The sequence below is a fragment of the Clupea harengus genome, chromosome 13 (assembly GCF_900700415.2).
Source record: "Clupea harengus chromosome 13, Ch_v2.0.2, whole genome shotgun sequence".
In the NCBI taxonomy this organism is placed as follows: Eukaryota; Metazoa; Chordata; class Actinopteri; order Clupeiformes; family Clupeidae; genus Clupea; species Clupea harengus.
Genome location: NC_045164.1, coordinates 11,419,583 through 11,434,655, shown reverse-complemented (window position 1 = coordinate 11,434,655; position 15,073 = coordinate 11,419,583). Strand labels below are relative to the sequence as shown.

General features: G+C 40.8%; 2 protein-coding genes across 6 annotated transcripts in view; both read right to left on the bottom strand.

The window, feature by feature from the left end:
- Positions 1 to 4,533, bottom strand: part of smap1 (small ArfGAP 1) — a 111,864-nt gene extending 107,331 nt beyond the window's left edge. For 2 of the 4 annotated variants that reach the window (XM_031578685.2, XM_031578686.2), the window contains exon 1: positions 4,125 to 4,533. In XM_031578685.2, the coding sequence (XP_031434545.1) occupies positions 4,125 to 4,242 (118 nt within the window). In that variant the 5' untranslated portion in view covers positions 4,243 to 4,533. The remainder of the gene's footprint in view (positions 1 to 4,124) is intronic. The other 2 variants (XM_031578687.2, XM_012840475.3) reach the window with 2 other exon arrangements.
- Positions 4,534 to 10,330: 5,797 nt separating this feature from the next.
- Positions 10,331 to 14,563, bottom strand: tlx1 (T cell leukemia homeobox 1). 2 transcript variants are annotated; one of them, XM_012840353.3, is made up of 3 exons: positions 13,875 to 14,563; positions 12,763 to 13,000; positions 10,331 to 11,971 (listed from the first exon to the last, which is right to left on the bottom strand). In XM_012840353.3, the coding sequence occupies exons 1-3, from the start codon at positions 14,341 to 14,343 to the stop codon at positions 11,761 to 11,763; spliced, it is 918 nt and encodes a 305-aa protein (XP_012695807.1). In that variant the 5' UTR covers positions 14,344 to 14,563; the 3' UTR covers positions 10,331 to 11,760. The 2 variants fall into 2 exon arrangements, with proteins under 2 accessions (XP_012695807.1, XP_031434544.1); XM_031578684.2 differs by having other exon boundaries at positions 12,763 to 12,964; positions 13,875 to 14,562.
- Positions 14,564 to 15,073: the final 510 nt, after the last annotated feature.

Sequence of the window (15,073 nt, the reverse complement as noted above, 5' to 3'; positions counted from 1 at the left end):
CAAAGCATCTTTCTCGCCCTCACTCCAACTAACTCTCTTTCTCAAACCAGCGTGGTCTGCAGGAGAACTGAGGCGTGCGGCCCTTCAATGGAGCAGATACAACCAATAACAACATGACAGCGGGCCAGACACAGCCAACCATTGCATCAGCCGCCTTAGGCCCAATGCACACTGCCTTAAGATTGGCCGTTCACACAGGCATGTATTGGCTGCTGAATGTTGATTTGCCGTTGGCAGACATTTTGTCAAGCGAGCCAAATGGAAGCGTAGGAGATGTGAGCAAATGCAGTATAAACAAGCCTAATTTCAAAATGTAAGCTGAAGCGGTTCTTCAGATATTGAAATGTGTCAGTTGTGGCGCTCCCTATGGCCAAAATGTCACAACATTTGGGCGTCCAAAGAATGTGTTGCTGATGCAGGGTGTCACATTACGTGAAGTTTGAACCTTTATAATCACTAAATATTGGCTAAAGTGCTTGATTTTTGCTTTGAACATTATTCACTAGGTTGAGCCTCCCCCACTTCAGGGGCCAGTAGCACAACGAGACACGCCCACCTGCATACACAAACCTTACATTCCGTATCAGACGTGTGGGGGCCACAACCATACCAAGGTTCATGTGGATTGGTGTAGAGTAAGGATATGATATCGCCGACTAATCATTGGTGGAAAAAAGAGGAAGAAGAAGAACTTTGTCAAAGACTATATGAGCGCCTAGCTGGCTGTATATTCTGAAAGCCACTGTGAAATACTGATGGATAGAGAAAACAAAATAGTCCCTGAAACCCTGTCTCTCAGTCAGGAACTATTGTCACAAAGAAAGAACAAAGAAAACATCCAATGAGACAGACAAAACACGGCAATAAGAACTTGTAGCTCTGTATACCAGTCATCTGTCATTTGCAGGTGGAGAGCACCTCTGTCTAGCTGTGGCCACATAGTAAACAGGCTGACTGGTTTATTACAAACATGTTTATGATCTCTGTTTGCAAAGGCCAATTAACATAAGCATAATTCAGTATGTAAGTGCCTGGGAAGCCTCATTTATGGAGCATGCTAGTGAGAGCAATCTATCGACGTACCCTATGAATGTTATTATTGCACGTGACAGTCAATGACTAACAAACAGGTCTTACTGCAGTTTTAAAACACGAACTGAGATTCTGTTTAAAACCAATAAGGCCATACACTGACTTCACGCACGTCTATTAGTACCTAGTGAGTGTGTTTGTATGTGGTGTGAATATAATAGGTCTGCACAGAACCAGTGGCCATCAGTAACTAAGTCACTGACAGCTTACACTGAGTGATAGTGAGGGGGGCGGGCATAGAGACAGAGAGACTGACACCTGTCAGAACAACAGAAGCAGCAGGGTGTGTCGGCAGGGACAGACACCCGAGATTCTTGCATCCGGACGGTGGAAACTCCTGTAATAACAGCAGGAGGAAACCAGAGCCGGCCCCGTTGTGGAGAGTGCGGACGCGCCCGTGTGACGGGCAGGGCTGCAGCATCTCAGGTGCTCCGGCAGGGCTATACGCACCCGACGGCAGACTCACCGAATGTAGGCCACCAAAACACTTACCATACCATGACCTTGGGAATAACACTCATGCTTGCTCGTCTTGGTTTCTCACTTACATTCCTCTCTCTCTCTCTCTCTCTCTCTCTCTCTCTCTCTCTCTTAGACGAGTAACCTTTTTCGTGGCAGCAGATGTGGGGGATAATAAAGTGGGATTTAAGGCCAACAATGGCCTCTCATACTTAAAGAGATTAAACAGCAAGCACTACACGTGAGCCCAGGCCCCGCCGGGCAGTACAATGACACACAATCACTCCTACACTGAGAAGCCTGGCTTGGTGTGGTTGCGCACTGTGACGTCAGAAGAAGTCAGAAAGGGAGAGAGAGAGAAAGCAAGAGTAAGAGAGGGGAAAAGAGATGGGTGCCAGCTGGTAAAGAGAAAGAATAAATGACTGAAGGCAGGAGAGTAAGAGAGTGAGAGACAGCAGGCTAGGGGAAGCGACAGAGACTGGTGATCCCTGGGGATTTGACGAACGTGACCATACATGCAGTGACCCACTGAACAGTCTTGCGCACACATCTGCATCCGCATAAGCAGCCCATCTGCAGAGAAGCCCAGCAGCGCAGCACACATGCATTCAGCAGAAGTAGCGGAGCCTCTTTGCTGACAGATGAGGAAGGAAACTAGCAGGGGTCAGTGGTATGCCCTGAACCACGACAGTCTTTGCCACTGGCTAACACGGACACACTGCATGACTGGCCAAAATCATGTTAATAGAGATAAGATGAGAGGTATTGCAACATTTCCAACGGACTCTCTGATTAACTTCAGCATTAGTCTGATCATGGGAATGCATTTTGTGATGGCTTCTCAGAAAGAATGACATTCATGTGTATCTATGGAGATACCCATCTGGCAAGATCCATTCCTGAGTCATGCACTCTCTCAGCTACAGTTCTTTCCACTAACTTTAAAATCATAGCTTTCTTGGCGTCAGAAGTACAGAATAAACTCCAAATCCATGTTTGCTTGGTTAACCTTTAACAAATATTGCACAATCAGTTACACTATTAAAACCATTAAGACCGTTGAAATGCAATGAATGGACCACAGACACACCACTTTGTTCATCATGTCACATTGTTACATGCAATTCAGGTTCAGTGGGGATTCGCTTCCACACTGCCTAGACTGAAAATGCCCTGCTACCTCCCACCGGCTAAAATATGCATGAGTATTTGCAATGCCACACAAGAGCACCATACAAAAGAAGCCTTTAAGCTTAATCAACAGATTGGATCATTAACAACAACTGCCTATGAAGATCTAGAGGACCTCACCTAGACTTGTTGAGCAACTGTGATCAAACAATTCCCTGATCTGGAGGGAGGAATGGCCTATTTCCTGGTTTATTTTCAATCACCTGCTTATCTACTGCAATCGGTAGCGTGTAACTGGATAATCTATTGGTCTGTGGAGTCCGACAGACCGAGGAGTTGGCTTCAGCAAAAGAGCATCCAAGTGCATGTTAATATTTACATATAAATATCCTGATTAAAGTCCTAATGGGCTAATTTAACAATGTTTCTAATGGTGATCACATACATGCATCGGTTCTATTAATGTACATTAATGTCTATTAACACCGCCTGCATCTAATGCAAGCATCATCTAATATGCTCATGCCTCAAATAAAACGTGCTTTCACACAATATTTTCTTTAAAAGCAAAAACAAAATTCAGAATTCATAGAAAGATTGATTTGGTTAAATCCGTCGTCATCACAAGTAAATGTTACTGCCAAGATTCACATGACATGGCTCGATAAAAAATGTAGCTAGCAAGCTAATAGCTATAACATGTCAGAAAGGCAACCGCTCGAAGAGAAAGGCTTAGCTTCAATGTGTTGATTGTCATAACGCGATTGTGAAAAGAAAAGGTTTTTGAAACCTGTCATTCAGTTTTCGGTCACTTGTGTTTCAAGTGTCACATTAATGAGACAAGTGTAATATATCTACCAGCGAGAAAGGTTAGCTAGCTGCGCTAATGTAGCTACAAGTGGCTGAGATGACTGATGTTCTGATATTCATTCAATCTCTTTACTAACTCGTAAGCGTCACACTCAGATACATTTTGTCATTGTCCGTCATTAAGGAGTGGATTAGAGATATAAAATATCACGGGTCACACGTAGGATATGAAAAAAAACTATGTTTTCCGTTCATACATAAATAATAGCCAAGGACAAGGCTTTTTCTAACGAGGTCCCACCTAAGACTCTTCTTAGCAAACTAGACAGCTACCAGGAGAGATAGCATCTGAAGCTAACTAGCCATTGGATGGCAGCAGTTCATGGTTCTCTCTGAACGGCTAATAGTGGGCTAACTTAGCTGAATGATTATGCTATTACCTGGCTGCCCAGCTAACACAGCTAGATAACCAACTTGTCGCCTGTACTGGACACATGGTTCTACATTATCCACAAGACAGTACATTTCCGTGAATGTAATCTGCTATGTCTTGTTCATATGATGGTAGTCAGTGACATTTACGTGCACATTCACGAAGCAAAACTGGTGTTTCTCCCACGGCTTAACGTTACCTTTAGCCTCACAGTCGGCGCAGTATTTGTTGTCGTCCTCCCTTAGCATTTTGGACAGTATGGCCTGATGCTGTTCATTGAGTTTCTGGGCCTTTTCTCTCTCCGATCGCGTCGTCATCTTGCTCTCTGTTTGTTTTACCTTTCTTTAAGAAATCGCCAACCTTTCCTGTTTTGAATGTGATTAACTTGCTGGCGTCAGTGGCGGACCATCCCCCGGGGTAACGCAGCATACACACAGCTGGGAAGTGAAAAGACCAGAGCGGAATATGGCAGAGACAAATGTAAGCACCCGGAAGCGGAAGTTTTTTGTAGATTGAACACTAATCTTGATTTCAAACGTGATGTAAAGGCGATTCTGATGAGTTCTTACACCAGAAAACAACTGTTTCAACACAAATACCTACTTTGGCAGTGGTCACGAATGAAATGTTACTATCTTATGTTTACATTTGTGATAAAAGATAAGAATGTATCGGTTGTGTTTGACTCTGCATGCGTCAAATGACGTAAAATATGACGCACAACTCACAGCGATTGGCGAAATGTGTCTGATGACGTTGATGATACAGTGATTTGAATGAACGCCCATGTAGGTTGGTTTATCAATCTTCCTGCTTTTACCTTCAGATACCTATAGGCTACGGCAAATTTAGTGGGCTCATTGCAAACCTTTATTTAATCCATATTTTGAATTTAAAAGTGTAATATTTCAAAACTGAGTTGCATGTAATAACGTGTCGAAGTATACATAGATATTAACCTCGGTTGGCTAATTGTCTAACTATAAAATGCAGTTATTATTTGTTGCTCAGTTTTAAGCTAATATTAGGTTCCTCTTCCTCATATTCAATTGTAGCTGAATAGTAGCACCAGAGCGTCAAATTCTCACTACCATCTCTCTCTACCATCATCGCTCTTCATTTCCAATAATATCCTAAGCTAAATTTAGTTAATTCTACTGCAAGTGTTTGCCTTTGGTTTATGAAAGCAAAGATTAACTGGCAACTGGTAGACTTTTGTCACCACATGCAGCATGAATATACCAACACACAGTTGAGGTTCAAATCCGTAATGGAAGCATGTGGAAAACAATGGAAATATATTGTGTTTGTTATTTGTAGGTTTTTGCCATTTGTTATTATTGCAACCATTTTGTAAATCTATATTTGAAGTACCTGATCACTCATCAAATAGAGACACAAGTAACAAACATTTAATTTGTCTCACAAATACATCCATGATAGAGAGGGAATGACTCTGGAGCAACAGCTCAAACTGTACATCAAGTTGTCATTCAGATAGTTGAAAACTATTGTGCAAACAATTTGTATGTGGAAATAACAAATAATGTTGGCCTAAAGTAGGACTGCAGTTGGAGTTTAAATTATTATGATATGGTTGGGCCAGCAGTGCATTTGGGGTTGTCTAAAAGTCAATGCAGCGTCCTTTTCTTTCCCAGTCACCGTAGCGAGTTGGCTCAGGTCCCCTTGGTCCTCCTTTCTCTTTAGTGTCAGGGTTCACATCGTCAGGGAATTCTGAATGAACACATTATTTACATACAACATCACTGTACTGTACTGTAACAACACTGGGTTTAATTACTTAAAGAGAGGGCTGTTCTGGACAATATTAGTAACAAATATGATGAGTGTCAAAAGCTGACAATATGAAACATAACCATCGTCATTGGTGGGAGCTGACAACCGTTACCGGCTGTGCAACTTGATAATTGTCTCTCCATCCATCCATCCATCTATCGCATTAATGCATAGAAAGTATAGCATGGACTACAGGCACGCCTAAGGCACAATCGTATAGAATACACTTACTTTCAAGGGGATCCTTCGCTTTCGTCTCGCTGTCATCCATGTCTAAACGTCCCTGGGGAGTTTTGGACTTTCTGAGTGGCTCCTTATCTTTATCCACTTTACTCGATGTCCTGAAACATGCTTTGAAAGGAAAATCAAAGACCAATAAAAGCTATCTGTAGCCTTTCTGGGCATTGTGAGATGTTTTGTGAGCTGTTATGCCTTTACATTAATAGTTCATTCAATCAGCATTGAACATAACATTTTAGTAAACGGTTAAATCTACTTTCCCAATCCTCATTTCGCAGTCGGTTGTCTTTCGTGTGGTAGTCAACATTTAGCTAAACGTACACTGTGCACGCGCTACTGGCCAAATGAAAACACACTGCTAACGCTGGATAAATGACGCATAGCTCACCTCTTAATGTGGACGGTAAACCCAACCCTTTACATAGCACGCTCCTTGAAGATGTGAAAACGTTTATTGCAGACATCTTGGCAATGTCAGAGTATTCCTCCGTTTCACCGAGGGCAATGAGCGTAGTTACACAAGTGTCATGTTTTGGCCATCAAAAATGACGTTTTTGGCGTCATCACTAAGAGCCTCTCGTTCACTCGTTCAACAGTGCTGCAATGTTGCCCTCTAAGGGCAGATTGTTTGGTACTACATGCACCATCGTTCAATGCTTATCCATTTTATGATAACCTTTTTTAAGGTTTTGGATGGGCCCTCTTTTCGTCTTTTCTTATAGCGGTATATGTGTTCGAAAGCCAAAGATAATTATTCTGTTTATTTCACTAGAATACTGACTGATTGAATGTAAAACCGCTTGTTTACAAAATTACAAAATTACTTTATTCGTCATTCAAAGACTAAAAAAAAAATTGTATTTATGGTATAAGATGGTATTTATGGAATGTATGGTATCTCCGTTCTTTCTGGTAAACACAAAATTGTATTTATGGTATAAGATGGTATTTATGGTATTTACTTTCTTTCTGATAATGATCATCTGCACACCAATCTGAGTCATGGCCATCATTTCACGCATGAATGACAAAAATTGATGCCAGATATATGGATTCAGCCTTTCAAGGTAGCCTACACGTAGGCGGGGTTCTCTTATGGGAACTCTTATCAGCTGGCTTGGGAAATGCGTAGAAAAGTAACAAACTTTAGTAAGTATGCCTTTCAAGTCTTCGTAAAACGCTGAGACACCTTTTTAGCCCTATCGAGAAACCCAGTCCTGACCAGCCTTACGGAAGTATCTCTTAAGAAGGTAGCCTACCTTAGCTAAGGACGTTCTGGGAAACACCTCTAAACATTAAGGTGCATCTTTTAAGGTATACTTTAGGACTGACGTGGCGTTAAGAAAGCAACGTAGCCCTGATTCCAAATCAATATAGATTAGACTAAGCAGCAATTGCCATGGGACCTTCACAGTGATATTTTGCCAGGCTTTCTTAACAGACAGGGAAAAATTCTTAATGTTGCTAAAGTGGCAAGGATCTTCATAAATTAATTCCACAGAGAACAAAGTGTTTTTCAATCTAGCAGCGTTCTTTCATTATAGGTTGTTAGATTAACCCATATCCTACTGTATTTTGGGGTATATGGATATGTCAAGGAAAGAAAATATGTATGTGTGGAAAGGAGCAAATCTTTTATTCATTGTGGTTCTTTGTAATTTTCTGCCTTGTTTGACAGATGTATATATTGAGTGTATACGGAAAAATCGCATAAGTAATTACAGGAAGTAATTTCGTTTTTGCTGGTTGATGTTGCTGCATGCTTACAATACATGGAGCAGAAGAGAATCATATACAAATGCTGTTAAAATAAATAGGACAAATATTTACCAAATAGAAAATCATGTAATCTATTACAAATGTGCTGTATAAAACCTCCGTAGGTTTTAATGAACATAACCAGATTCTCTAACAAGCAAAAAGTGGAAAAATGAGGCTTGCTATTCTGTGATTATGGATTAACAAATATGGATGACTTTTTTTGACTACTTTTTTTTTAAAGTACATAGGTTATCCTTAGTATATCCTTCTGAACCTTAACATCAAATATACAAATGTTTTGTTTGATGGCTTTTTTCTATATTCATCTAGACAGCTGCTATGATGAAGAGAACCTCCAAAGCATTTTACGGTTAATTACAGAGTTAATTACAGAGTAAGCTTTGAAATTTTGAAATCTGTTATTATTGTCTATGAAGTGTGAATTTGAGCATACGTACTGTCTGAGCCAGTGAATATTTGCATTGTATATTTTCCAGAGTTGAAATAGTGCCTGGAAAAAATGATAACTTGATCAACTTGGTTTGGTACCTCTTTTCCCTAGCCCATACTTTTGTGGTTATCCTTTTTAAACTAGCTAGGAGACATCAAATGGGCCTCTGGAATTTATCATCCAGAACTTGCAGTGCTGTTGACAAGATGTGTTCTGTGATGACCACTGATTTACTTTGGAGTATTTGATACCCCTACAGAGACACATGACAAAACCCAGTTACTTTTCCATTATAGTGGAAATAAAATAAGAAAAATGGACAAATCCATTGCACCGTTTACAGAACCTGTTTGGCAAAAACATTCCTTCCTGGGTCGGGCCGTGACTTTTTTTGTTTTGTTTGTTTGAACATTTGATGTTTTGGCTGGGCTCCTCTGAAACAGATCTGGGCCAGTCAATGCAACATCCGTTGGATTTGTGGGTTTTATAAAGGTTATGGTTAAGTTTTTTTATTATTATTTTTTTAATGAGGGGCGAAGGGGAGAAACGCTGGCTGAGTGATGTATGAGAAATCATATTTTTTAAAAGTGATGATGAAACTGAACACCACATTCCTCTGCTTGCAGTGGGAGAGAGTGAGCGAGCGAGGTTCCTGCACAGTCTCAGAAACACTCTAACACATCTGCCCAGGGTTAGCCTTACAAACATAATGTAAGACACTCCCTCAAGAGCTGAGAGGGCATACATTTATCATGCAATCAAAAATGCCACTCACTCTTTGGATAATGACACCCACCATAAAGATGACTGGTATTCAAACATGTTATCAAATACGTTTACAATCCATATACAATATTTTACCAACAGATCGAACAGCTCGTCTTTGCATACATGGTGATAAGTGCATTGGTATAAAATGACAAGTACACAAAATACAACACAAGACCTTGAGAGTCATGAGTCATGAGTGCTCATATAAATCTATATATCCATCTGTAAAATGCTATTTAATCACAGTTGAAAGTTAATGATAAGTAATGGTTGCTCACAATGTGTGTGACGTTTTAAGTGCTTAATTGGCATTATGTGAAGACACAAGATGAGGTCGTGGCACTGGATGAAACTAAAAATATTTCGCTCCTCCATTAAGCAATGCAAAAGATTTGGCAACAGATAAAAAAAAAAAAAATCTAAGTAGGCCCACAAGTCATGTCATGAAATACTTGAAAAACTTTACAGTCATCAGCTGCATCTTTTCCTGGCTGCACTCCACACAAACCTAGGCTATTTAACGACAAAAACTGCTTAACGGTGGAAAGTATGTGCAGACCCCGTAGACCTATGTGTTTGTTACATGCGTATACCCTACTCTGTTTCTGAAAGATTTTGGCCACTTCCGATGGTAATAATCTCCCCAAAGGATTCATCTATGACTAACAGTCAACAAATCCATTGGGATTTCTTCTGCGCGCTGTTTGTATATTACATATTATTCCCTGTAGGTCTACTGTAAGTAGAGCTTAAGATTTGTCGAAATAGCCCTAAGGTGGAGGACAATTATTTGTGGATTCTGCCTTAATACCACATGAATTACTTCCTGCGACGCACAATTTCAAATTAAGAGACTACTTAATATTTATAAACTTTGGGGTTTATTTTCAAGTTTTATTAAAATGCTGACTGGGTGCGAGAAATTAAAATGAATCCAATCTAATTTTCAGTGCAAAAAAATACTTTTTCGACCTGCACTACCGGACAGTCATTAATATCTGGGGTGCGTCTCTCAAAAATCACCGTCGCAGTCTCCGTCATTAAAACCTTTATGCAGCGATTTGGTTTCTTGAAAACATAGTTCCAACGATAAATGGCAAACCTGTTGCAAAGTTAGGAAGTTGGTAGGCTACTGCTCGCAAGAGTCGTTAGAAGCGACGTCTTTCGTGGGGTCTTTCCCGAAAGCGTCGTTGAGCAACCACCGTGGTAAGCGTGAAGAGAGAGTTTTCTAAACGATAGTCTCTCTACCATTTAACTATGGGTAGTTGTTCAACGAGGCTTTCGGGAAACGCACCCCTGGAAAGTTGTTGTCAACGCTGTAATTGCGTTAGTTTGACCATATATCCCATCTCCCTACCCGCACCTGAACACCCACCGACTGAGAATTTCACTGATACATTTTTTAATTCATATGGCTACTCATTCATCTTGAGTGAAGCGTTGACATAATTGTAAACAACTACACACAGCGTTTCTGTGAGGAATAACACTGACATATTGTAGGCCTATTTGTTTAGGGAAGACCAGGTAGGCCAACAGGTGTAAGTTGTTTAATTTTTTCAGCTCAATGCGATGAAACTCACAGACAACATGTTTGATGGCATCAGTATGCACTGAAGTCGTTTTGTGAGGCACGTTTGTAACTTATGTTTTGCACAAGATTCTGGCTGCACAATTGCAGCGTTTTGACAGGAACACCAACAGGCTAACAGGTGGTCAGTGATTTACGAACCAGATGCTAATATACTGTAATTATCACCCACATAACCTTATCAAATATTGCGAAAGGTCAGCTTGGGACAATTATGACGTGCATTCGATTGCAGCCAGCAAGCGTAGCCCAGCTAGCCTAACCATTTTTTGCAAAAAGGTGACACCCTTGGTTTGTAGGCGACTATAAAACGTCTTCGACAGTATTTTGGTTTGCATAATACATGGCTGTCGCCGTAAATTGTAGCCTCCTTTACCCTTTCAAATTGGCATGTTACAATTGTCCTCGGCCACCGTTACAGCTGTCCCCAAGGCACTCACTGCATTTAGATGAAAATTTGAGAAAAAGTAAAGCACGTGTTGTTGAATTAGTGAAGTAAATAAAGAGACTAAATATGTAGTCTGTTGCATATGTTGTCACCTACGCCGATTTTTGCAACAACACAAAAAGTACAAAAAAGCCTGCTGAATCTACTTACCAGCTGATAGGCGGTCACAAATATTGGGACAGCATAAAAGTCTTCATACACTCGTTATAAGTTTGTTATTCATTCTGAATCATTTGTAAGTATGAGGCCGCTCGATCACCTGGTCTAGTAGGGTAAATTAACTATTTTTACCCTCGACATGCTGCATTACGTCATTAACGTTGTTGGGACTATGGCGGTATGAAGGACGGAAGTGGCGATTTGCGATGTAAGCTAGTTATTACGGTTTCGAGAAACAGTCGTGTGTAGGTATGACAGACAAAGATGCAGCATACTACCGTTATTCGAGAAACGCACTCCAGATAGTCCCAGCAAAGTCTGAAAGGAGAGCTATGAATCTGCACAAAGTATTGTCATCGATCACTTGGTTAATTCGTAGGCCTATGTAAGAGTCTATATTTGTCGTAGGAAAGTCCTCATAGACAATTCATAGCCGTTTTTATGCATGATTGACCTGAAAATAATTCTGCATTACCCAGCTGAATAAAGATGAAATGGTGTGAATGTTTTCCGTGGTGATAGTATTGCTGTGAGTGAAACAAATAAACTGGTGGCTCTAGAGAAGCATTTTGCGATCCTGAAAATGACCCTTGTCCATGATGAGAAAACATCCACAGTTATTCGCAGGCTGACACGCTGCTCATTTTTGCAGTGTTCTCAGTCCAAGGCTGGAGATTCTGAAGTGCATATAGAGAGCTGTTGTGTAGGCAGATAGGGTCCGGATTGTTGGGCTGGTTTATAGTCTTTTGGAAGGCTTCTTGCTGGAGTTGCATTAGGATTCGGTTCGCCTGCTGCCGTTCAGCCTCCCTCTCCTCTGCAGTCTGCCGTCTTGACATGAGAAAATTGAAGTGAGAGAGTCGGGTTATATGACACATAGCCTCTTCTCTAAAAACTCCTCACGGTGAGACATCCTACCATCAATAATATAGGGTGACAGTACATAGAATGTGGAAGTTGCACGAAGTTCAATCAAAACGACAATGTAGGCCACTGCTAAGCACACTGGATCACTTTGCAAGGAATGGTTAACTGATTGTGCAGTAACACAAGAGCAGTGTAAGAAACCAGTCACCCTGCCGATTAAAGCATTAACTTTCCCTGGTAAACTGACTTCGACATCAATCTCCCAGTTTTTATAATGCAAATTCGTAATTTTTTTTACGCGAGAAATCATAATCAAAGTCACAAATGGGCCATCATTTCAAATATAATAACAGGTTAATTATACATAGGCCTATAGCCGATCTTGGCTAGGCCTATTGATTTTGAAATATTCATTTACAATTAGGAGTGTCAATAATTACCCGCGCTACTGCTCTAAAAAAATGAAAATGTTACTGCTACTTACGGTTACGGAGCTTCAGCCAATAATCGCTATTAATAACTTGAAAAAATGTATGTCACACATATTGAAGGTATTTAATAGCCTCTTGTTTTTGAATCTGGCATTGGCTATTCGGAAAGATGGATCTATTGTGCCTAAATAGGTCATTGCCTTTTCTATTTTTTATTTTACAAGTAAGAAAATAATAAATGTTTTTCATGGAGGACTGCAGTCGCAGCCATTGCAGCTTACAGTACACAGTATACCATGAATATGCTACAGAAGCTGTGCCCACCTCCATTTTGTCCTTCTGTTCTGGAACCATGTTTTGACTTGTGCATCAGTCATTTTGAGTGCCTTGGCCAGGGCTGCTCTCTCTGCGGAAGCCAGGTACTTCTGTCGGTGAAAGCGCTTCTCCAGCTCGCATATCTGCAGTCGCGTGAAGGACGTTCTGGGTTTTTTCTTCTTCGGCGGAGTCCGATTCTGGTACGGGTGACCTATACGGCGTGTTACAGTGAACGGTGAGAGGGCCACTGGATCGGGAGATAGGGGCAAAAGCAGGCGGCAAATATCAGCAGAGACAACAGCGGAGCAGAGTCATCGGGGAGGGGAAGGGAAAGCACGGTTAAAGCAAGCCCGCCAGGTAGAATATGATACGAGGATCAGGTGGAAAACGCCAGCATTGGAGCACTTAAAGAGTCTAGGCAATCAGGAGCCGTGCAGAAAACACTGCCTTTTTACACAAAGCAAGTAGGCCTTAAGCAGAAAGTTTTACTTATATTACTTACTTTGTTATTCGCAACGTTAAGCACATGGCTATGACCGCAGGTTTGCCTCCGCTTTCAAATCAACACAGTTTCCCCAATAAATAAACTGACAAATAGGACGATCTTGGAGTTGGCTATAGTGGTTGTGATTTTAGAACAGTGAATGGCTGGAATGTATGTGCACATTGGCCCATAATTGGGTGAAATGTATGTGCATATCGGCCCATAATGAAATACAAAATATACACCAATATTATACTTTATATTAATATACTACCTATTATACTATCTATTCCTAACGCACATAAATTCAGTATGTGGATCATAGCCGTGCCTAGATTAATAAATAAAGTAATAACAAAGTGCACATTAGGCCTACATATTAATTTGGTGTGTATTATCTGTGTCATAACAATAAATGCAGGATAGGGTGTTGGCCCACATGGGCCTTTTTAAAAGCATTCGTGACTATTATTTTAGTTGCTTACAATATTATTGTTATTATTTATGTATTTATTTTTGCTTTAGAGAAGGCAAAATTCCAAGGCCATTCATAAGCAAAATATCCAGACACCTTAAAAGCACCACAAACGACTTATCGAGAAAGTAGTTCAATAATAATGTATAACTTTAAACCTACCTGTAAATCTGTCTTTGGTATATCTTCTGTTACTCTCCATCCAGGGAAACGTTAATCCCGTGAGGTTGTTAATGGTGGCCATGTTTGCCATACTTGGCAGCGAAGATCCGCTGGAGTTTATGGGAGAGTGCACGCTGTTAAGCGGTCGGTGCGCGGGCACACGGATAACCCCTGACGAATTAAGACCATTCCCGTTGACGCTCATGCCCATGTTCATGTTATAAGTGCTGTTCAGCGAGCCCATGCTGCAAGCGTTGCCGTTGTATCCACCAGCGTTGTTGCCGTTGTAGTTACCAGTCATTGTATTGTAAGCGGTGCTGACGATGCTGCCCAATCCGTAGTCCAGGTCCTGCATCCTCGGGTTGGAAATCATGCAACTCCCCTGGTCCGCATTGTTGAGTATCTGGTCGATCCCGAAACTAATGGTGTCTACGTGAGTTTGGTGTAGATGTCCTCCTATATGTTCCATGGTCTGGTCGAAGGAGCCCTCCTCGGAATGTATACGTCCCCCACCTTGTATGCGTTATCTTATGGCTTTTTAAACTCCGCTGCCTCTTGCTTCCGTCTTTATCTAATAGGTGTGAGCTCATGTGTGCGAGAGTATGGTTAAACTATAGTCGATTGTCTTTTTTTTCACCCCTCCCTTTTTTTGGCCGGGAGAAGCTGCCTGCTGGAGCTACGAGGGCATCAATCAAAATGCCAAATAGGCATGGTAAGATTAAGACTCCAATTTTAGGCTTTGGGACCCAATTGGCTGCAGAAATCACGACGAGCTCATTTTGTCGAACCGGTGGGTATGGGTCTTCCTCTGAATAAGAATCTTGAATGTTCATCTTATTAAAACCAAAATAAAGCCTCTAAGATATGGCCAACTTTCTGAAATGTATTATTTCATTTAATGGAAATGGACTGACACCATCCTCAAAAACGATTCTAACCAAACCTCAAAGTGCGTCTTGATATAACATTAGAGATGTATATTTTTTATCATTTATGGTACCATGTACACTTGCACACTGTGATGTCCTGCTTGAAAGAACTTTGTTTGTTCTGAATACTGGACAGTTTCGAATTGAGACAAATAAGTTGGGAGACTGGAAATGGTAAGACCATGTAAATCACAAAGATGCTTTAGTTATATGTTTGATTATTTGTTATGAAACTAGATTACAATGAACAGTAATATCTTAATTTGAAAA